Source organism: Malus domestica, chromosome 07 (genome assembly GCF_042453785.1).
Source record: "Malus domestica chromosome 07, GDT2T_hap1".
Taxonomy (NCBI): domain Eukaryota; kingdom Viridiplantae; phylum Streptophyta; class Magnoliopsida; order Rosales; family Rosaceae; genus Malus; species Malus domestica.
The window spans coordinates 31,924,678-31,947,382 of NC_091667.1; the positions used below are offsets into that span (position 1 = coordinate 31,924,678).

At 37.8% G+C, this 22,705-nt stretch overlaps 2 protein-coding genes and 1 long non-coding RNA gene across 18 annotated transcripts; all 3 read right to left on the reverse strand.

The window, feature by feature from the left end:
- Positions 1-627: 627 nt before the first annotated feature.
- On the reverse strand, positions 628-3,388 carry LOC103427583 (protein ORANGE, chloroplastic-like). The gene is made up of 8 exons (XM_029106034.2): positions 2,916-3,388; positions 2,556-2,670; positions 2,330-2,446; positions 2,093-2,179; positions 1,810-1,886; positions 1,390-1,517; positions 1,131-1,267; positions 628-888 (listed from the first exon to the last, which is right to left on the reverse strand). The coding sequence occupies exons 1-8, from the start codon at positions 3,281-3,283 to the stop codon at positions 811-813; spliced, it is 1,107 nt and encodes a 368-aa protein (XP_028961867.1). The 5' UTR covers positions 3,284-3,388; the 3' UTR covers positions 628-810.
- A 1,267-nt stretch (positions 3,389-4,655) lies between these two features.
- Positions 4,656-12,120, reverse strand: LOC103439003 (disease resistance protein RPV1-like). Of its 16 annotated transcripts, none has more exons than XM_070825443.1 (10): positions 11,256-12,120; positions 9,972-11,076; positions 9,417-9,716; positions 7,126-9,317; positions 6,786-7,036; positions 5,829-6,338; positions 5,558-5,701; positions 5,394-5,429; positions 5,183-5,256; positions 4,656-5,065 (listed from the first exon to the last, which is right to left on the reverse strand). In XM_070825443.1, the coding sequence occupies exons 1-4, from the start codon at positions 11,741-11,743 to the stop codon at positions 7,182-7,184; spliced, it is 4,029 nt and encodes a 1,342-aa protein (XP_070681544.1). In that variant the 5' UTR covers positions 11,744-12,120; the 3' UTR covers positions 4,656-5,065; positions 5,183-5,256; positions 5,394-5,429; positions 5,558-5,701; positions 5,829-6,338; positions 6,786-7,036; positions 7,126-7,181. The 16 variants fall into 16 exon arrangements, with proteins under 16 accessions (XP_070681544.1, XP_070681539.1, XP_070681548.1 ...); XM_070825438.1 differs by having other exon boundaries at positions 4,656-4,938; positions 5,066-5,256; XM_070825447.1 differs by having other exon boundaries at positions 4,656-4,938; positions 5,825-6,338.
- Positions 12,121-12,359: 239 nt separating this feature from the next.
- LOC139197607 (uncharacterized) lies at positions 12,360-13,927 on the reverse strand. The gene is made up of 2 exons (XR_011583146.1): positions 13,685-13,927; positions 12,360-12,897 (listed from the first exon to the last, which is right to left on the reverse strand). It is a non-coding gene; the product is annotated as an uncharacterized lncRNA (long non-coding RNA).
- Between the last annotated feature and the right edge of the window lie 8,778 nt (positions 13,928-22,705).

Sequence of the window (22,705 nt, forward strand, 5' to 3'; positions counted from 1 at the left end):
CGGAACAACCTTGCACGCAGCCTCCTGTGCATTACTTAATATTGTCTCAGTTTCTCCAAACTTGAATGCTCCTGTAAACCCACTCTTGACCTTTCCGTCATCTGCAATTACAGGAAAGCTGGCTAGGATGTTGCCGTTAACCTACCTAACTGGCTAGGATGTAGCCGTCATCTCCAAACTTAAAAGACCGGAAAGCCGGCTCCAAACCTCAATGTGCTACTAGTTTTTGTATGCGAGAGCTCCACCTCCATTGTTGTAACAGCATCTGATGCGGACTAGTCCTTCATTCCCGTTACTCTTTGCTATCTCCACTTCAAACTTGGCGTAATGGCTCCCGGCCGCCTCTCCGGTGAAATTGAGAAACCCTGGGAAACCCTGGAGCTAGGCGTTTTCATTCTGTTGTCCGTATATCTTGATATTACAAGTATTTGTTGTGCAAAATGCAAGCTAAGTTCAAGTTATGTTTATGTATGTGTGTGTGTGTGTTGTCACTTCGCCACTTTTCCAACGTTTTCTCCAAAATTGTGATTTTGGTGTTGTTCTAACTTTGGTGAATGCTAATAACAATTCCCTCGTTAACCATTGGGACGAGCAACAAGGCAGTTTTGATTCCGTGCACAACGGCGATACCTCGAAAGAAATTGATTCTTCACCAGAAAGATGTTTTAAAACAAAGTTGAACAGTTGATGTATACAGACGTTCCTTGCTTATGACACGACTTATGAGAGGATGTATGTATTGCATTTGCATCAAAAGAAAGAAAGAAGGTTGTAAGTGGTAAGGGAACGACTACCGATGCCGCTCCACTTCTAATCAAAGGGATCGATCCGAGGGTCGTGTTCACTTGCCATCGCTATTCCAGTGCAAAGGCATGTCGGGCACATTACCTGCCACATTTACGGACGCAATGTTAGATATAGCTGCCATTTGGAAGTCATCTCTCAAAATTTTGCTACTAAATTAATCTTAAACGTCATTTCCAGTGCAATTTTTTTCTTCTGAATTGTCTTTCACATGCCCGACAAATAAAAGTATCACCAAACATGTGAATATAGTGCATCTAAGCGGCAGGCACTAAAAGGAATTTAGTATGCAATAAACATTCAACGGACATAATTATATGTCTAACCTTTCCCGCTCCTGAGCAATTTGAACATCGTTCAGTTTTTGGCAGAGATAGGGGTTGGTTTCCGCCATCAGCTGTCGATAATGGTTCAGTAAGAACAAGGGTTCCAGTGCTGGAGCAACGAGCACAAGCAAGATATCCTGCGTAAGTATCAAATACACAGGTAAGTTGACATATGAAACCAATCCGAACATCTCCATCGTATATATTTAAAGCTACAGTACATAAAACTAAAAGTCAGAAATAGAGGACATTATCACACCAGTTCCAAGACAATATTTGCATCGTTTATGCTCCTGCTGTTTCGCATTGTTTATTTCAACTACCATCAATGCTGAGATCACTCCAACTGCTCCTCCAGAAAACGACGCCACTATGGGATCAACTTGACTGCAGTTTGAAAGTATAGGAGATCAATAAACGAAACTGGTAACAACATGGTATCAACATTATTTAGCTTCGTTTCAAGATAGCTGACATCCTGGGTTTTTCTAATGTGTAAAAATTGAGGATCCTTGTAAAATTTGACTATATCAGTTCCCAAAGTATTTGATTCCTATGTTACAGACCGAAAACAGTAACAATTGAATTTTTAGATTCATAACACGATAGATGGTACAAAATTTCAAAACGATAATTACTAGAGAACAGGAGGGCTAATAGCCTGAGATATGAGCCATACCTCAACTGCAACGGCAGATGCATATTTACTATAAAATCTTTATACGATGTGCCTCCTATTCCAAGCTTCAACTCCAACTGAAAGATGTAAACGTAATTGTCGGCAGAGAGTTAGAAACATAACCGAATCCATGTTTTATAAGCAGAAACTACACTTATTTGACATGTTTCCTCGTTTTTTTACTTGCAAATTCAAAACCGTATTGTCGGACCAGTAAAATAAAATAATGTTTACTAATAACTGTTAAAACTAATCACAACAAGTTAATGCATAAAGAACTTACGGAGGGTGCTATGAGGCCACCGAAAAGGATAAACCCCGCAATAATTGAATAACATACAGCATAATACTGCTTAAGGTTGTCTGAACTCTGCAACCAATGCATTCACCTTGTGATTAATACTTTGCACAAACACTAGTTTTCGCAGTTTTTTATGAACCGACAAAAGGCTACAACAAAATATGGCTAAAACAAGTCCGGGATATGAAAATACATGTCTTCACAGGGTCAGCAGCTTACCAGGGGAGGCAAAAATGGAATGAATGATGGAAAACTAGGAAGTTCGTTTTCTTGATCTTCATTTACCGCTCCAAGCTCTGCGCGTTTAATCCGCTGTTGTATCCTCAGCCTGCGAACCTTCGCATATCGAAGCTCATTCTTAAAGAACACATTTCTAATGGCAATTGGAGAGTAATTTAAAACATGCTAAACTGAGAAAGTGGCAGCAACTAGCAATTGCTCTCACCTCCTCCATATGCAAGAAAATTTTGTTGCGCCGACTCCGAATATTATCTTGAATTTCTTGCAGCTCCATTGTGGCAAAGTCCTGCACTGTTTCAGGCCCCTCTATGATACAAAATCTGCACAATTAAGCATGTAAAAACTAAAAATTACAGGCTAAAAAAGCAATTTCCGTATCATTGCTCGGTTAATTAACATCAACAGCAGATAAATCACATGGGTTTTTCAAATGAAGTTACAAACTTTCAAAGACCAGTAAGCTGTCTGCAATCTCATAAATTTCACAGTGCAAAGTAAAAATCCAAAGCTTGGAACTTTAAATTTCCATTTTCTGTTAATTTCCTAGAGAGAGGGGGGGTGGTACCCGGCGGGGTTTGTATCGGCGGCGGGATTGGGATCAGAATCGACAGACGGAGCGAAAGAGGAGGAGTCGGGCTCCGAAGCCATGGCCAGGGATCGCCATCTGGAGCTGCTTGTTGATATGGGGCTTCTTGGGTAGCTGAATTTGGAGCAGCCGGCGCTATGCAGTTTGTACGGACTGCACCGATTTACGGGGAAAGACACGGCCAAAAGTCTGCCGCAGCAGAGCATCTCTCTCTCTCTCTCAAACCAGAAGGCAGAGCTTTCTGTTTCTCTTGAGGTTTCTTTCACTGGTAAATTCCAGAGAAGCAGAGAAGAAGGCTCTCTGAGAAATGGAGGCAAAACAAATGTAAATCTTGAAGCACCGACCATGTGCAGAACACTTATCAACTACCGAACTCTAGGATTTTTATTTTTTGGTAAACTACCGAACTCTACGATTAGGAGAGAAACAAGGGGAGAGAGAGTGAGTGACCGGAAAAAAATAAAAAATAAAAAAAATATGGAGGGAAGTGGCTGATTCTTCTCTCATTTTTTCCTATTGTTTTTCAGAAAAAAAAAAATAATAATAGTAATTAGTCGTTAGATTCGAGTAGTCGTTCGGTATGTCACATTTAAAATTTTATTATAGGAAGCATAAGGTTAGGCCATCTCCAATCGAATTAGGTCTGAAAGATCATGTTTATCCTTATAGTTTTGCAAGAAATTATATTTTAATAAACAATGCATGTCATATTTTATACCATCTCTAACCGGGGGGCCAAAGAATCATGGGCCAAACATAGCCCTTTGACAATAAACGCATCTCCAACCGAGAGGGCCAAAATGTCATAGACCAAAAATAATCCCCTAAAGAATTTATTATTTTAATTGAATTAATATAGTTAATTAAATTAAACTACCGTATTAAAATAAGGTTTTCTGACATATTTTGAGTGCCACTTGCCACAATAACGAAGAAAGCGTGGTATTGTTGCACTTGCTATAAAGTCAAGCTTGACATTCTGCCGCTGGAGAACTGGTTGGCTGACTGGAAATGGCCAACCCGTTGGCTTGATTTGGGGGTTTTGGCCAGATGGGGCCCAACAAGCCATTTGGCCTAGCCTTGCTTGAAGACGGTTTTCTTGTCATTCCAAGCTATTTTTAGCCCTATGACCATTTGATTTGATCGGTTGGAGATGACTTTAGGTGCGGTGATTGTCCTTGAGATATCGAAGGTTCTGTGTGATCGAATACTTCGTCCTCCTCCAAAGCCGCCACTGTTGAGAAGGTTACTTGCCTTATGCAAACATTATGAATTGCAAGTGATGAATTGTTCTGATGATAAGGTTTATTTTTTAACTCATTATGTTTCGAGTTTAAACATTTTTCCCTCTCTTTAATGTATATATTAATGAAATATTGTTCGTAATAAAAAAATAAAAAAATGATACATTCTCATTCATATATAAGATGATCAAGTCTGAAATTATTACTTTTAATGAGTGACTTAGTTAACCATTTTCATTTCTTATGCGTTCAAAATTAGACAAATTCTTTGCAAACATTAAAAAAAAAAAAAGATATTAAGGAGACTTTGAAACTATTACATTATGGGAGGGGGAATTTCGAACTCGGGACTTCTGAGTAGAACCCAAATGCTTCTCCACTAGGATATTAGACTAGTGCCGGTCCTGAATTTTTTGGTGCCTGGAGCGAATAATGTGCCCTTTTCCAGTACAACAACATAAATTAAAAAGAAATATTTAAAGAGGGCTGGAACCCAGTCGAAGCTGGGGGGCTAGGCCCTCACGCCCATATTATATTACTTTTAAGAATAAACATACAACTGGGGGAACATAGTATCGAAATCCCGACGATCAAAAGCAAAATATATACAACCACTCCAAGCAGTCAACATGGCCATCACATATTGAATCCAAAATGTCAACGCCCCATTGGCTGCATATAAAGTACAAACGAGCGGCAACTTCAGCCAGTTCTGCGATATCCGGCTGGATGAGAGCAGCTAAAGACATGATTGTTCCCTAATAACATGAATAAATTGAGTAAACACCAAAAGTAGCAGCAAGGGAAGGAGATGTGAAGTAGATGAAGAGATGTAAGAACTGTGAATGTCCAGCAACAAAGACTTCGGAGCTTGTTGTCGAATACCTGCAGCGCATCATTTCTGGTAGATCAAATACAACCAAGTCCTGCCAACTCCAATTCCAAAAATCCTACAGTATAGCATAAATCTTATTCTCTTCTGATAAAGATGTGTGTCCCTACCCATAAATCGAAACCTTCATCTGCAAGGACGAATCCCATTTATTCTTCTGAAGAATTTAAGAACCATGAACCACCTGGTCAAGATCAAGAAAAGCCAGTAACCAATTACAATTGAGTTTGAAGCAAATTAGAGCCAAATTTAAAATGTATCCGATGGATGTTCATCAATTTACACAATAGTTAGTTTCAAGAAAGGAAATTTCAACAGAACCTGAAAACTTCAGATCAGGGGGCACCAAATAGTGAGCTACACATTCAGAATTTGAAATATTTCAAATCAACTTGGTGGGGCCAATATGTTGAAAAAATTGGAAGGAGCTATGAAAGTAAGGCTTTTCGCTAATCAGGCGTCTAGAGAATCAATATTTTACTCACGTATCAGTTACGGGGAACACTCCCCACCAGAGCAATCTCATTAGTCCTTCACATCTCAAACGGCACAGAAATTGCACTAACAAACACGACTCCTATTAGTCCTTCACATCTAAAATCCAGGAAGTACCCATCTTTCGTCTGAATCTGGAAAATAAGCAGAGCACTCAATTTAACAATCTGGGTATCTCAAAGTTACTCACTTTAATCACAAATTTAACAATTAAACATATAAATGGGCATTTTTTTAGTGAAATATTAGTATCTTACTCACTGTGTGCTCGGAGCAAGAGTACCCGGAAAGCTCAATGAGCTGTGCACAGAGGACTGCAGCGGTGAACGACAGCGACCGATTCTGTAAAATTCAGTCAAGTTTTCGGCAATTTCTGCAGCGATTTCGGAGTTCAAGAGGCTGATAAGGAAAGCTGCGACTGAAGGACACTGGTCTGGAAGAAAGGCTCTGGTCACCGCTGTCGCAATTTGTGAAGGAAGAAGTGCCCCAAAACAATTTCGGCCCTGAACAGATGCACTGTTTGCACTGGACCAGGGCCGGCACTGGCGATAACGTCCCCCAAACAGTACATATACAGATGCTAGAAATAATAAATGTCACCTGAAACTACTAGAACCATTCAATTCTAGCGTCTACAGCTTTAGCATTAGTTGGTACAAGGGACATTCTTCTAAAGAGGGAGATGAACTCGTTGAGGCTCTTATTTATTCCTCCTCTTGAGGTGTCCTTTTAGGCTGCTAATTCCAGACGATCCAATCTCATACATCTTCCCTGCAAAAGCATGTGTGCCAGACTTCAAGATCAAAATTTTCCAACAAAAGAAACTTAAAGATCAAACTCGCCTGCGGAATAAATGGTGCACAAGGGTGTTAAAAATGGTGCACAAGGGTGTTAAAATCTTGACATATGTATATTTTTGGCAGATTTTATGTGAGCATGCAACTAAAACTGGCATAACAGTTTGAGTTGTAACTTCTCCATTGTATTTGTTAAGGCAAGACGGATGTCATCTATGCATTTTTCTGTAAAACTTAGAAGGCTGCATAGCAGCTCTTGTTCGTTGTATTGAATACCGTGGTTTAACCGATGAATGCAGAGTTTGCTGATGATTCATACGACAAGCAATTGAAAATCCCCATCATTTACACAAATTCAGAGCATTCATCCACTGTAATTTGCAGATATAGAAACGTCAAGATAAAAGGAAATGCAAAGTACCTTTCACCCAAATTGGAAGAGCACCGGTGGCATTAGCAAGTTAGCAACGGGAATTGACATACCAATATCTTCACAGTTTCTGCACAAGCACAAATCAAAAGAATTGTGGATTTCAAAATATGCGGCCGTGGCTAGCCGTCTGACCACGCCAATTCCACCAAAGCCGCCGCAACGCGGCGTAGTGTCCGATTGATTGCTTCAAAACAGAGCTTCGTATCCATGTGTTTATCAGCAGAGAGTACCCAAAACCCCTGAAAATTATTTCTTTATTCAGATAATAAAATTTCCCAAATTTCAAATTTTAATTCCGAACCAAAAATAGGATTTGAATTTTGATTACCTAGAAATGGGGGGGGGGGGGGGTTGGGGTGGAGAGGGACTCAGGCCAAGACAGAGCTATGTGTCTGTGATAAGGTGTGCCAAATTACAGAGTGTGTCGGGAAGATGTACAAGGCTTTTGCAGTTTCTCAGATTTAAATACCGAAGCCCCGTAAGCTGTTCAATCCAGGGGGAAAGCTCTTTGATAGATGTTCCATCCAAGAAAAGATATCTTAATCCTTCCATATTTTCTTCAATGCTTGGAAACACCTCAAATTTTGTAGAACCGGAAAGAGAGAGAGAGACAAGGGACTTGAGCTGAGAAATGCTGCTCGGAAGACTCTTAAGTTCCACGCAATATTTCAGGCTTAAATAACTCAACCCCGTGAGATTATTAATTGACAGCGGTAGTTCTTTAATTTTTGACCCGGATAAATCAAGCTCTTCTAACTCCTCAATACCTTCTAAAATCTCTGGAAACATCTCAAGATTGGAGCAGTCATAAAGATTAAGGGTTTTGAGAGATTTCATACGAATGCTGCTTGGAAGACTCTTAAGTTCCACGCAATGTTTTAGGTTCAAATGACTCAACCCCGTGAGATTATTAATTGACAGGGGCAGTTCTTTAATTTTGGACCCGGATAAATTAAGCTCTTTTAATCCCTCAATAACTTCTGAAATCTCTGGAAACATCTCAAGATTGGTGCAGCCATAAAGCTTAAAGGTTTTGAGAGATTTCATACGAATGCTGCTTGGAAGACTCTTAAGTTCCACGCAATGTTCTAGGTTCAAATGACTCAATCCCGTGAGATTATTAATTGACAGGGGCAATTCTTTAATTTTGGACCCAGATAAATTAAGCTCTTCTAACTCCTCCATACCTTTTGAAATCTCTGGAAACATCTCAAGACTGGAGCAACCAAAAAGATTAAAGGTTTTGAGAGATCTCATACGAATCTTGCTGGGTAGACTCTTAAGTTGCTTGCAATGTTTTAGGTTGAAATGACTCAACCCCGTGAGATTATTAATTGACGGGGGTAGTTCTTCAATTTTTGCCCCGGATAAATCAAGCTTTTCTAACCCCTCAATACCTTCTGAAATCGATGGAAACATCTCAAGACTAGAGCAGCCATAAAGATTAAAGGTTTTTAGACATTTCACATGAATGCAGCTTGGAAGACTCTTAAGTTCCTCGCAATGTTTTAGTTTGAAATGACTCAACCCCGTGAGATTATTAATTGACAGGGGCAGTTCTTTAATTTTGGACCCGGATAAATTAAGCTCCTCTAACTCCTCCATACCTTCTGAAATCTCTGGAAACATCTCAAGACTCGTGCAACCATAAAGGTTAAAGGTTTTGAGAGATTTCATACGAATGCTGCTTGGAAGACTCTTAAGTTCCTTGCAAAGTATTAGGTTCAAACGAATCAACCCCGTGAGATTATTAATTGACGAAGGGAGTTCTTTAATTTTTGACCCGGATAAATCAAGCTCTTCTAACTTCTCCATACCTTCTAAAATCTCTGGAAACATCTCAAGATTGGAGCAGCCATAAAGATTAAAGGTTTTAAGAGATTTCATACGAATGCTGCTTGGAAGACTCTTAAGTTCCTCGCAATGTTCTAGGTTCAAATGACTCAATCCCGTGAGATTATTAATTGACGAGGGCAGTTCTTTAATTTTTGACCAGGTTAAATTAAGCTCTTCCAACTTCTCCATACCTTCTAAAATCTCTGGAAACATCTCAAGACTAGAGCAGCCAGAAAGATTAAAGATTTTGAGAGATCTCATACGAATTTTGCTGGGTAGACTCTTAAGTTCCTTGCAATCTTTTAGGTTGAAATGACTCAACCCCGTGAGATTATTAATTGACGGGGGCAATTCTTTAATTCTTGACCTGGATAAATCAAGCTCTTCTAACCCCTTAATCACTTCTGAAATCTCTGGAAACATCTCAAGGCTCAAGCAGCCAAAAAGATTAAAGGTTTTGAGATATTTCATACGAATGTTGCTGGGTAGAATCTTAAGGTCATGGCACGAATTCAGATTCAATAAAACCAGGTTTGTAAGAGTCGAAGTAGACGGGTGAACCTTAACTAACCTTGTACAACATTGAAGAATTAGCCTCTCAAGATTCGGCACATTTGTGAAGTCAGGGGTTTCCTTAAGGTATTCACAATAACTTAAATTGATGAATTTCAACGTTTTCAGCGTCTGTTAAAACATTCAAGAAAACATGCATTACTTAGTAAAACAGCTCACTCAAAACCCAAACATTTAAAAGAAATAAAAACATGTAATGATTGTACGTACCTGGGTTCCTTCCCAAAGTCGGTCAATGAGACTAAATTGCATGTCAAGTTCAACAAGATTTTTCAATTGAAAGTTGGACGGCAAAGACTTGAGAGGGAATTCAAACAAGGAGAGATACCTCAAGTTAAGTAACTTAAGGGGCCCAATCAGGTGGTGTTTGTAGTAATCTTCAAAAATTGAGCCCTTATGACCGATCTTGAGAAGTCTTAGTTGAGTCATACTAACAAAAGCTTCAGCATTTAAGCATACCCAGTCTGAGTACGAGAAATCCACGAATATGCTTTCAATTGATTCCGTAGCCTGTGCAAATCAAAGTATTAGAAAATACAGAGAACCTTAGTTTAGATAATGAAATTAATGCTTGTTTCTTAAAGAAGCCGTTTGATAATTATTTCGTCTTCAGTTTAATATTGTTTTCAATTTTCAATTATTAAAACAATGAAACCTAAAAATTAAAAATTAAAAACAAAAATGGTTATCAAACGGGCCTAAGTAATTGATTTTGGTCAAAAGTTGAAGCTTTCTACTAACAACCACATAAGAAAGACTTCTCACCGTATTTTGAGTTAGCACGTGATGAACATCTTCATAACTCCACAACCTACTTCGTCTCCCAGGCTCTCTGATAGATTCTTGGCGAACGATTTCCCGACCCATTTCCTCTAATGAATCATGCATCTCTAGTTCCCCCTTCTCTGAGACAGTTATGAGAGCTCGATCGATTAGAACTCTTATTCCTATATGAGGATGGAAACCACAACCGTCTAGAATTCGGGTTGCATGGTCTTTCTCCATCCCTTTAAAGAAACATGCAATATCTAGAAAGATGTCCCTCTCTGTGTCATCTAGTCCATCGAAGCTTGATTTAAGCACATCATGAATTCCCCTTCGTGGAATTTTCCTTATTTTTTCTAACTCATCTTCCCACTCGCGTATAGTTTTGTTATGAAGAAAAGCTCCCAGGACTTTGAGTGCTAAAGGCAGACCTTGAGCATATTTTACAGCACAAGTCGAGAGATTATCATAATCTCTGGTGGGTTGGTTTTTTCTGAAGGCGTGCCGCCTAAAGAGTTCCAGTGCTCCATAATCACTCAAGGTCTTGGGATTATATATCACATCAGCTATGCTTAGTAACTGCGAATCTCTACTTGTGATAATAATCCTACTTCCACCACCAAAGCATTGTCGCTCTCCAAGTAAAGCTTCAATTTGTTCTAATTTTTCCACATCATCAACAACAATAAGAACTTTTCTCTGACCAAGGCTTCTTAACATCACCTGAAAACCTCTTCTCGATATGTCAGAGCTCCCCACCTTGTTGTCCGAGATACTAGATAGAAGTTGTGTCTGCATATGTAGTTCGCCGTGCCTCATGAAACCCTCCTTGACATTTTTAAGAAAGCAACAAGCTTCAAATCGACAAGCGATTTTATCATAAACAGCATTAGCGATGGTTGTTTTGCCTAAACCACCCATACCCCATATTCCAACAACGCGAACATTATTCGTTTCACCTTCGGAGGGATATAATAATGAAAGCATTTCATGCATGTGAGAATCCATGTCAACCAAGCCATTATCTTTGCTTGATGTTGATGAGATTTTGATCAATCTCGAATAAACATCTTCTACAATTTCCTCAATAAGCACTGCATCATTCCTGTCAAATTTTAAAAACAATATAACAACAACTCCAAATAATAATTAATGGGTCTTTTTCATCTGTTAGTTTCCAAAAAAAATAGAAATTAAAACTAAAATCTAAATATTTGTCAAATTACCCTAAACGTTACAAAAATCCCAAAAATTAAAAGGAAACTAAAACAAATTAGAATTTACTCATAGTTTCGCGAATCCCAGCCGGTTAAATCGGTGGCAGTCGTAAGAGCGGATCTCCAGCTCTGAACCTCTTCCATTTTGGCGTTAGAATCAGGATCGTGCTGAGCAAAAGCTTCGGCGAATTTTCTCTTGAGTTTACGAACATCAGACGGATCAACTTCATAGAAAATGGGGAGTACAATCTGGTTATTGGTATCCTTGCATTCCAGGATTTGCACAAGTTCTTTCAAGCACCAAGTGGAAGAAGCATAGTCTTGAGAGAAAACTACAATCGAAATCCTCGACTCTCGAATCGCTGTTAGGAGCTGGGAAAGGTGGTCGCCTTTTCTGAGCTTCTCGGCATCAATGAAGGCGTTGATTGGTTTCTTAGCCAGAGCGTTGTAGAGATGGCTGACGAAGCCCTTGCGAGTGTCTTCCCCTCTGAAATTGATGAACACATCGTATTTCCAACCAAGGCCAGAAGAAGAAGAAGAAGAAGAAGAAGCCATTAATCGATCGCACCTGGTCAGCGATGATCGAGCAGCTAAGATTAAGAGTAATGTAAGAACAGAAATACTCGATTGATCTATAAATTGAATCACCGAAAAAACTGGTCTGATCGATACGAAGTCAATGAGGACAAAGAAAATTATGGTTTATGTGTTTTCACATCTTCTAGGAAATTCAACCAAAATAATTTTCTGGCAGGCAAAATTGACTTCAAAATATAAAATATTCTTCCAGATATGGACATATGAAGTTTCAGTGTGAAACGAATCTGCATACTTTGGTTTGGTTTTGACCCCAGAAAATGCTAAGAAATGATGGTTTAGCAGCTTTGCATGAGGGGACTGGGTCAAAAGTACTCTATTGAATCTACTCTTGCCTACCAACAACTTCTTTGTAAGCCGGAAATATATCCCGATCTTCCTATTCACACGAAAAATGAGTAGGGCGACGGGAAATATTTCTGGTTAAGTGTAATTACCTCTTGTGCTTTGGCCGGTCAGTGCAAAACCAAATTCAGAGTATCCCACCAAAATACAAACTCACAGTTAAACAGTTTAAAATACAAGAAATAAAGGTACAGAGAGAACTACAAGGTTCGGCAAAACCCTGCCTATGTTCCTGAAGAAATATTGCTCTTCATTATGAGAATAATTAGTACAAGATACATTTAAGTTAAATCGACATAACCCAAACCCAATCCCTTGTACACTTACATAATTTTCCCAAGAGCCTCACTCTACCCCACAAGAGTTTCTCACTCTTACTCTCTATTTGCTTTCCTACGTGTTCCTCCGGATCAAAGCATAACTATTTCCTTTACTTAAAGTTATGCACCAACAATTATGCCAACAACCAAAGACCAAGAAAATCTTAAGTTCACATGGCAACACCCTTTTCTATACCTACCTTATAGAGTACAACTTTTTCTCTATTTGTCATTTAATGCATAGAAAATAAAACATGCACAGTTGCGTGCAAGCAAACACAAAGTCAAGACTTGCTTGCTTCCAACTTTGCTTGTGGCAGACACCATGTCTTTTCTTGAAACAAGACTTCCATGCCACAACCGAAAGCCAAACACAAAGTCACAAATAGCTGTTGCCATTTCCCTGTAAAGCCAAATACAAAGTCACAAATAGCTGCTGCCATTTCCCTGTAGCATTCAGAAAGTTACACTATCAAAATTGTTGCCAACTAATAACTCATAAGTATATGAGCCAAACACAACAATTGTAACGACAAAGGAGCAATTAATATAGTTGTTTGGTTTTTAATTTGATGTCACGGTAGTAACGGTACTATGAAATCTTTGATATATTTGCTTTTAGCAACAAAACTACTAAAACTCCACAAATTGCTTATGAAAATAAAAAATATTGACTAGATTTGAACTTGTGTAATCTACATCTTCACTACACATTGTTGCTCCGCTCGTGTTCTAAAGTTGACAATAGCTAGAAGGTCACAGCAAAGAAGCAGAGGAGGCTAACTATTACAGAAAATTTGTTTATTCAAAAGCATTAATAAAAACACACATTGAAATTAATTCACGCCAAAAATAAATAATACAGTGAAGGATTTACAGTGGTAGCAGCTACACTACAACAATAGGGCGTCTGACCCTGTGCATTTTTATATTGGCTTTTGTGTTATCGGTTGTGACCGCTTGGGAGAGAAAGCATTTTCTGTTATGAATAAAAATATCATTGCATAACAAAATAGGAGATCATGGTTGACTGATAGTTTGGTTGTTTATTGTTTGTAATGAGAAAGATGTTTTTACTTCTAGTAATAATGAGTCTATATATGCAATGTTTTCATAACATAAAACCTCGCCAACAACAATTGTAACTTATTTGTGTTGATAAATTATGAATGACATTAATATTGTCTAATATCTAAAAGAATTTGGATGCCTACATTTTTTTAGAACATTTTACCTTTATAAATTTGACGCCTCTCCCGACAATTCCTAACTTCGCCGCTGCTTCATTCAACTCCAAGTCCCAGTGGTTCTTGTCTATGATATCAATATACCTACTGTAAACGGTGACTTCAATATAAGCTACACTCAGTATAACAAAAAGTGTGTATAGAGAATATATCTATGTATGAAAAAAATGGCAGTGGTTGTGTTTGTGTTGCCGAACGAATGATAATGAAATACTTAAACCCAAGTCAAGCTTCTTCAGTTCACAAAAATGAAAGTTTGTAATACTATAATGTTTGCATATAGACTTGAGAAATGACATACCGCCAGCCAGGAAGGTGTAGTGAAAGAGAGAGGAAAAGAGGAAAGAAACGAACACAAAAGGACAAAGACTATCAAATAGACAATAACAATGACTTCCTAGTGGTGGTTACAGCTATTCAACTATCGATAATGCATTATCTTAGGTTGAAATGTGGAAGCATCTGAGAGGTAGCATGGTAACAACTACTATACAATAAACAAAACTGATAAGAGAAAAGATCCAAATGTGAAAGGATAATAAAGAACAGTTATTCAAGATCAGCAGTTTACAAGATTCGAACTTAGGACCACAATCTACTAGATCGTGGTATTAACTATTTTTTTGTATTAAGTAAAGTGGTGTTCTAATATAATTCTTAGGAATTTCAAGGAGGCATGTGGGGGTGAATCATTTTTTTTTCTAAATTCGGTGGTACAAAGGAAAATTTTATTGATAACAGAAAAAGAAATTATATATAAAGGTAGACCATATAATAGACCCAAATTGATAAGGCTCCACTGCTAAGAACTATTGCAAAATGCGCATTAGGATTAAACTTCTAGCATAAAGTAATTACCCTGTGAACCAACCTTCCACGCCAAGCCTCCACACACAGTCCGATATGTTGCAGCTGGTTTAGATACATGTCCCCTGCGTGTTACAGAATCACAAGAGCAAGCTTACAAAACTGCAGTTTTGACTTATGGTTATTGCAAAAGGAAAATACAGGTTGGTGCCAGCAATTACCAATGTAATTACTGTGGCAACCGCTAGAACTAATATGAAAGGAAACTGATGTTGAATTAATGGCCAAATTGTAGTGGGCCGCCTATTGACCCAATAGCCCATTTAAAGGGCCTTTCTTCTTTGGCCCATGTGAAAGTCACGGGTGGCTTAGGGTTTTTATTAGGCAGCAATTGCTGCTTCTGATGGTAGCAAGGCAGCCGCATAGCAGCAGAAAAAGAAAAAAGAAAAGAGTGCTGCAGCCCACTTTGAAGAGAAGAAGAAAGTGCCCTCTCATTGGTTAGCTATCACTCCATCAAAGTTATAAAGGAATTTTAACGAAAAGACCGTGGTACTGTTCACTTTAACGAAAAATCACATTTTTACACTAAAAAGTCAAATATGGTACTATTCATTTTACCTTTTATTTTGTTCTTATCATTAAAACTCAAAGTTTTCAAGCCCTTTTTCATTAGTTTTCCTAAGTTATAATTGTTGTATTAGCTTTGAACTTTGTATATAGAGGAAATTATTCATTATATTTTCTTATCTATTTTTTTATTTTGTGAGTGAGAGTTATTTGGTGTATTGAGGTTTTGGGTTGTGAGATTACCAACACTTTGTAAACTCTCATTTGGTTGATAGTGGATTATTAGGTGAGCTCCTACTGCTCCGATGACGTACTCCAGTTACACTAACTGTTGAGGAACCTCGTTAAAATCTTGGTGTCTTTTATATTTTGTTCTTGCGTTCCATTTGATATATTTCTTGTGGGTTAGCTTAAGTTGGTTCCAATTGGTTTGGTGTTATCCTAGCACAACAACTGATTCCCAGTGAGCTGCAAGTTTGGCCATGGCGTGCCAGCACATGAAGAACTTACGTGTATTGGACTTATATGAATGAAACTGATTATCGGTCGAAGAGATGCTCAGATTAGAGTTAATGCACAATGAAACTGGTGTTATTTGGAAATCGCACGAGCATTCACTATCCGACGGTAATTCTCTCGTCTTCTCTTAATAAATTTGGACGTAACATGTTTAAGATGACTCTTCCAAACACATTTCTTATCCCTAATTTTTAATACCACCATATCACATCATAGTAAATCCAAATAACTATCGAATGACATTTAGGCATCTGGAATATTAAATGCATTACTTTACATTGAAAAATTATTTATTCAACAGCATTAATAATACACACATTGAATCTACACTTCCCTACCCAACAGCTTCTTTGTAAACTAGAAATATATTCCGATCTCCCTATTCACATGAAGAGTGAGTTAGAGTGACTGGAAGTATCTGATTACGTGTACGCATACTACATATGTGCCATATCCAACGGTATTATTGCAGACATAAAGCACGCGATTAATGGTTGTTTGGCCTCTAATCTGATGTCATGGTAGTGACGGTACTACTCTGAAATATTTGATGTATATGTTTTTAAGGAAAACTAATGAAAAGGGCTTGAAAACTTTGAGTTTTAACGATAAGGACAAAATAAAGGGTAAAATGAATAGTATCAGGATTGACTTTTTAGTGTAAAAATGTGGTTTTTCGTTAAAGTGAACAGTACCGGAAGCTTTTCGTTAAAGTTCTCATGTTTTTAACTACAAACTACTAGAACTTCACAAATTGCTTAAATACAAGTCGAAGCAATAACAAGAATATTTCTAATGGAACACCTTTCACAATCCGTGAAGAGCTAGTTCAGTAATAGACCGAGGGATAAGTAATTTGACTCATTCATATATCCAGATCATGAATGCATGTTTATGGAATCCATATTATGTAAGGAGACATTGCTTTTGCTATTATGAAATTTTAAAAATAAAATAAAAATTTGACTAGATTAGAACTTGCATAATCTACGTTTTATTCATGGCATGCGATTATTAATGATTAAAGCTAAGCTTAATGCTATGGGAGGTAAAGTAGTGGAAAGCAAATCCATGGCACTCATGGCACTTATGGAGAAGATGAAGAAAAGAAACTTAGGTCGTATTTATATACAAACGCGTTACTAAATCACAGAAATGACAACGAGAGAGTTTGTGATTGTTGACAACCAGTGAGATGTGAAATTGAGAACACATGCAAGAGTTACATACTAGTACATGAATCATCTTAAAAGAGAAAAAAATGAAAAAGTGGAACTGTGTCAGTAGTTGCATGGTGATTACTGACTGTCCTAAAAAAAGCCTTCAACCCCACGTCTTGCTCTTAGGCCATCTCTAACCGAGGGCTGGCCAGAGGGCTTGTTTGAGCCCTCTGGCCCTCCAAGATTCCCCAAGATATTAGGCCATCTCCAACCGATGGCTGGCCAAAGGGCTCGTTTTAGCCCTCTGGCCCTCCAAGATTCTCCAAGATATTAATATTTTAATGAACAGTACATGGTCATATTTGCCTCCGTCTCCAACCGAGGGCCAGAGGGCTTGTTTTAGCCCTGTCAAAAAAAACCGTCTCCAACCGAGGGCCAAACATAATTTATTATTTAAAAACTACAACTTAATTTTATTTAAAAATCATGTTGGTTAGTGTTGTATAATTTTTATGTCGGTTAATGTTATTTAATGTTGTTTCATATTGTTTAATGTTGTTTCATGTTACTTAATTTAATTTAATGTTGTATAATGGCTTAGGAAGTTATAGGAAAAAATAGAATTTAAAAAAAATATGAAACAAATTTTGTGAAATATAAGTTATAGGAAAAAATGGAATTTAAAAAAAAAAAATATGAAACAAATTTTGTAAAATAGAAGTTATAGGAAGTTATAGAAAAAAAAAGAAAAAAAAAGGTTTAAATTCATAAAAAAAAAAAGTTTAAATTCATAAAAAAAAAAAAAGGATTTACAACGGCTAGTGGCACTAGCCGTTGGAAGTTTGAATTCAAAATGTTATTTCTGTCGGTTGTAACCGACAGAAATAATATATATTATATTATTTCTGTCGGTTATAACCGACAGAAATAAGAAACATTAAAAAAAAAATAGCCAGCCCGAGGCTGGCTGGCTGGCCGAAAGCAGCCAGCCCTCCAGCCCTCCAGCCTTCTCCGATCCCGTGGGGCCCTCCCAGATTCCCGAGCCCTCTCGCCTAGCCCCCGGTTGGAGACGGTTTTAGGGCTATTTTCGGCCCTCTGGCCCTCTGGACCCTTCGGTTGGAGATGGCCTTAATATTTTAATGAACAGTATAGGACCATATTTGCCTCCGTCTCCAACCGAGGGCCAGAGGGCCAAATGGCTCGTTTTAGCCCTGTCACAAAAAACCGTCTCCAACCGAGGGCCAAAGGGTCATAGGGCCAAACATAATTTATTATTTAAATTTAAAAACTACAACAACTTAAATTTAGAAACAACAACTTATATTTAAACACTACAAATTAAATTTAAAAACAACATTAACTTAAATTTAAAAATTACAACGACTTAAATTTAATATCCATAATCAATATCATCTTCATCATCCGCCATTGTAGGAGTATAGTCAGAGGTAAACAATTGCCGCCTAGCCATAATTTCTTTTTTTTTCCTATCAAAATAGGCCTTACTCATTGGAGTGTAATTCGAAGCGTTCCTTTCCATATTCTTATCATCCATCTCTTCTTATATTTGTTTGGCTCGCTCTTCATGTCTACACTTCCTTTCTTCCGCCTCACGAGCATTTTGCTCCGCCAGTAATCGAAATGAGGCCGCCACTTCATGTTGAGCGGCGTAATCAGCATTTGCCTTGCCCTTTTCCCTCAACCTTCGGGCCTTGTTTCGTCCCATAGCCCTAGGTAAAGAAATTTCGGATGGAGTCGGATTTTCTACCCTTGTTTGTTGAATGGTAGGAGATTCATCTTCATTCATATCTACAGATGGGGATGCAGCTTCCAAAGGATCCACTCTATGTTGAGGTGGATCTTCAAATAACACCCACCCTTTACAAATTTCCCAACAACCGTGAAACTGAAAGGGTTTTGAGCTGCCCTCCATATACAATTCCTCCGCTTGGCGTACCTAGAAAATATAATTAAAAAAAATTTAGGAAATTAATTCACGAAATTAATGTAATATAATTAAACATTTAAAATAAACTGTAAAAACACTAACTTTGTCATAGTAATTGGAGCCGCTTTCATGTCTACTTGCTGCTGCTAATAGTGCTTGATGCCATTTATTCAAACTTGGATGAAGATGTTTCTTCCATCTTGAAGAACAACTTTCGTGGTTTCGGGTATTCGGTGGAATGGTGCCTTCGTAGAACTCTAAGTATTTTTTGGACACACGAGTCCAAACACCTTCACTTGTTTGAGAAATCTCCCTCACACTATCTTCTGAGATCCATCTATAAGCCTTGCAAAGAGCTTCATCTTCTTTTCGGGTCCAAGTCCTACCTTTCATTGCAGATGAGGCCATTTTTTTTGAAAAAAAATGAAGGAAATATTGAAGGAAATATTGCAAATGAAATGAAGAAATATTATAGATGAAGGAAATATTGAAAAATTGAAACAAATATTATAGATGAAGGAAATATTGGAAAATATATTGAAGGAAATATTGAAAAATTGAAACAAATATTATAGATGAAGGAAATATTAGAAAATTTATTGAAGGAAATATTGAAAAATATTGAAGAAGGAAATATTGCAAATGAAGTGAAGAATTGAAAGAACTTCACCATATTTATAGAAGAAAAAAATGTTTAAAATAAATTTAAAAAAAAAAAAAAAACCAACGGCTAGCTGACTCAGCTAGCCGTTATATTAAAAAACATTTCAAACTATTAGTGTCGGTTATAACCGACACTAATAGTATAACTATTAAAAAAAAAGCTCTTTAATGCTGTCGGTTTTAGCCGACAGCAATAGGAAACATTAAAAAAAAAAATAGCCAGCCCTCCAGCCTTCCCAGATTCCAGAGCCCTCTGGCCTAGCCCTCGGTTGGAGACGGTTTTAGGGCTATTTTCGGCCCTCTGGCCCTCTGGACCCTTCGGTTGGAGATGGCCTTACATCCTGGTATATAGCGAGTGCTTCTTCTATGATCTTAGCTTGAGCCAACAACTCAGCTTTCTTTTTCCCGGATGGATGGGTTGAAAGATAACCTCTGAGTGCCATAGTCACCACCAATAATCTTGCTCGACTTCTCGTACACAATTGGACACACTCTGGGATCGTATCCATCAGAAGCCCAATTCCATCTTGTGTAAGAGAGAGAGCATGAGAACACGAATATGAAAAATGAAAGAATTGTATTCAGCATCTTGTCAGGCTATCAAATTGGTACACAAGCATTATGATGATCTTGTCAAGTGTCAATTGGTACACAAGCATTATGATGTAATCAAGGAAGAAAATATCGGTAATATCGGAAATATCGGTAGTCCGAAAACACGGAAATATCGATAGAAATATCGGTAAAATATCGATATCGATAAAAATTACATGGAAACCACGGAAATTGTAAGAAAAACTTGGAAATTTTTATTGAAACTTTGTAGGATGTTTATTTAGTCACTTATCTATTAGTTTATCACAAAAAATTGGAAGGAAATGCATTGCATGATAGATTTAACATTATCAAGTTGATTATATAGCGATCTGACAAACATTGTGAGTGTAGAAAATATGTAGTAATTAATGAAAGAAGTCTAAACACACTATAATCATTTATATATAATGAATTAGTACAATATTTTACACTTTAGTACCACATAGAGTTCCTATGAGGTTCAAATTTTTCACTATCTTCATCATCTCTATGTGTAGAATGAGTGTATTGTGAAGAGTAGTTATCAAATGATAAATCCCCAAAATAGTTTTGCATGTAATTGTTAATATGTCACCCATATGGATCCGAGATTGGTTGAGGTTGTCCATAAGAAAAATCATTTGAAGATTGAGTCTGGGATTGTTTCCATGAGTCGCTCGATTCCATCCCAACAGGAATGGGATATGAAGGGTAGGGAAATGGTTGGTTATGAGTATAACCATAGTTACTACTTCCCAATCCAACAGAGTCTGAAGTTCTAGATAACGAGTCATCTTCTTGACTTGACAAAATCCCCTTGCCTCTTTCTCTGCGAGTATAGTCCTTCCTTATGGCACCAATTCCTGGTCCTGCCCGCCTACTGCCATGGTCATCATCCTGTGTTGCATGCGTGAAGTTTGCCTCACCAGTAAAGGGGCTCATATATCCGGGAGGTGGTGGTCCATAATAGTTTCCATATCCACCACCACTACCTCCAGCTCCACTATGTCCTTCATCATTCCCACCTCCGGTGGTAGGTGAGTCTCCTGATCTTGTACTAGAGCTATCATTAGTATCAGCACGATGTTGTGGTTGTGTAGGATTGGAAGAAGGTGGAATTCCAGTGTTTCTTGGTCTTGGGCGCAAAAGTTCTTCCAAAGAGTCAGAGCTGCTAGATCCCACCTCCTCCTCTAATAATCTTTCTACATTTATCCCTTCATTATGTGCTTCTTCAGCAACTCTGGGAGCTGGGTTGCCTTCATCATCATCTAAATGAAGAGGTCTAATCCATTGAAAAAGTTGGTTACCCTCCGTATCATCATCTTCACCAACAATATCAAACACATCTAGTGGGTCACCACGGTCGACATGATCGATTTCTGCTTCCTTATCTCGAATTTGAAGCTTCATGTTGTAGTAGCAATAAACTAATTTTTCCAAGCTACTATGAGCCAACTTATTTCTTTGCTTTGTGTGTATGAGTGTAAATGTGCTCCAATTTCTTTCACAAGCAGATGAGGAAGCTGTTTGTGATAATACTTTTATTGCTAACTTTCTCACAGTTGGTGCATTGGTCCCATACATGATCCACCATTCAGCTACAATGAAAAATAATGTTGATAAGCCTAATAACTCCAACAAATTCTATTATAAACTTATAGTGAAATATGTTTATACTCACTAGGAGACATATTTGTTCGAGCAGCAACTGATGTTGGTTCTCCAAAAGTTCTTCTTGCATCTTTAAACCATGTTAGCTGAATACAATAAATTGTGTTAGTTTAATCCAACAAAGTAATTATTATAATTTAAGTAATTGTGTACCTCATTTCCAAATTGGCCAACTGCTGGTGATGCAGGGTCTAATTTAGAGTATACATTATGTACAGCACGTATAAGGTTACCATCATCTCCAACACCGGGTCTGTATTGGTATCAGAGATTCAAATAATATGCTGTTCAAAGAAACACATACTCTAATAAGAGAAATAATACTTATGCAACTAAAGAAATGAATTGCAAATTATGACATAATTTATACCTGCTGCATGCAAATCGTGGTATAATGTTTTATACCATCGGTCTTCAATTATCTTTATGACCCATCTTGCACCATGTTTTCTTTCCAATTCATCCTTCACTACACGCAACAACTCATATACTGCCCCCATAGTAGGATACACTTCTGTGTCAACGATCCGTAAAACTTTGTAAAGAGGTTCAAACAGTTGACACACATGTTCTGATTGAGTCCAAAAAGCATGATCAAGCACTATACTTTCCACCATACGACCTATATTTGAGCGGCTCAAATTGTGGTTGGCCCAATCGTCACTAGTGAATAGTTGTTTCAACCCTGCTTTCTTCTTGAGTAGGCTGTCTAATGCAATATAGTGGTGGCGAATCGAGTGGTAGCTGGACGAATAATTTCTCATTTGCAAAATTCACGCATCTTTGCCAACAACCAACCGTGATTGTAAATATAATTTGTGATCGTTCTAGCTCTTTTGACCACAGTAGCAATATTCTCTCTCTTCCCCATTGCCTCAAACATGAGATCAATACAATGTGCTGCACATGATGTCCAAAACACATTATGATGCTTCATTAACTTTTTTCCAGCTTTGACAAATGCAGAACCGTTGTCGGTCACGACTTGGACAACATTATGCTCTCCCACCTCCATGATTACATCCCTCAATAATTTGTAAATATACTTGTAATTCTTTATATGGTCTGAAGCATCAACAGACTTAAAAAAAATTATC

What these genes read in the sequence shown, in the direction of transcription:
- LOC103427583 (XM_029106034.2), bottom strand. Translation starts at nt 3,283, where the DNA reads ATGGTCGGTGCTTCAAGATTTACATTTGTTTTGCCTCCATTTCTCAGA. An exon ending in TTTTCTTGCATATGGAGGAG is followed by an intron (nt 2,447 to 2,555) that starts GTGAGAGCAATT and finishes CGATATGCGAAG; the next exon opens with GTTCGCAGGCTGAGGATACA. An exon ending in CATCTGCCGTTGCAGTTGAG is followed by an intron (nt 1,518 to 1,809) that starts GTATGGCTCATA and finishes TTCAAACTGCAG; the next exon opens with TCAAGTTGATCCCATAGTGG.
- LOC103439003 (XM_070825444.1), bottom strand. Translation starts at nt 11,743, where the DNA reads ATGGCTTCTTCTTCTTCTTCTTCTTCTTCTGGCCTTGGTTGGAAATAC. An exon ending in TGGGATTCGCGAAACTATGA is followed by an intron (nt 11,077 to 11,255) that starts GTAAATTCTAAT and finishes AAAATTTGACAG; the next exon opens with GAATGATGCAGTGCTTATTG. An exon ending in GACTTTGGGAAGGAACCCAG is followed by an intron (nt 9,318 to 9,416) that starts GTACGTACAATC and finishes ATGTTTTAACAG; the next exon opens with ACGCTGAAAACGTTGAAATT.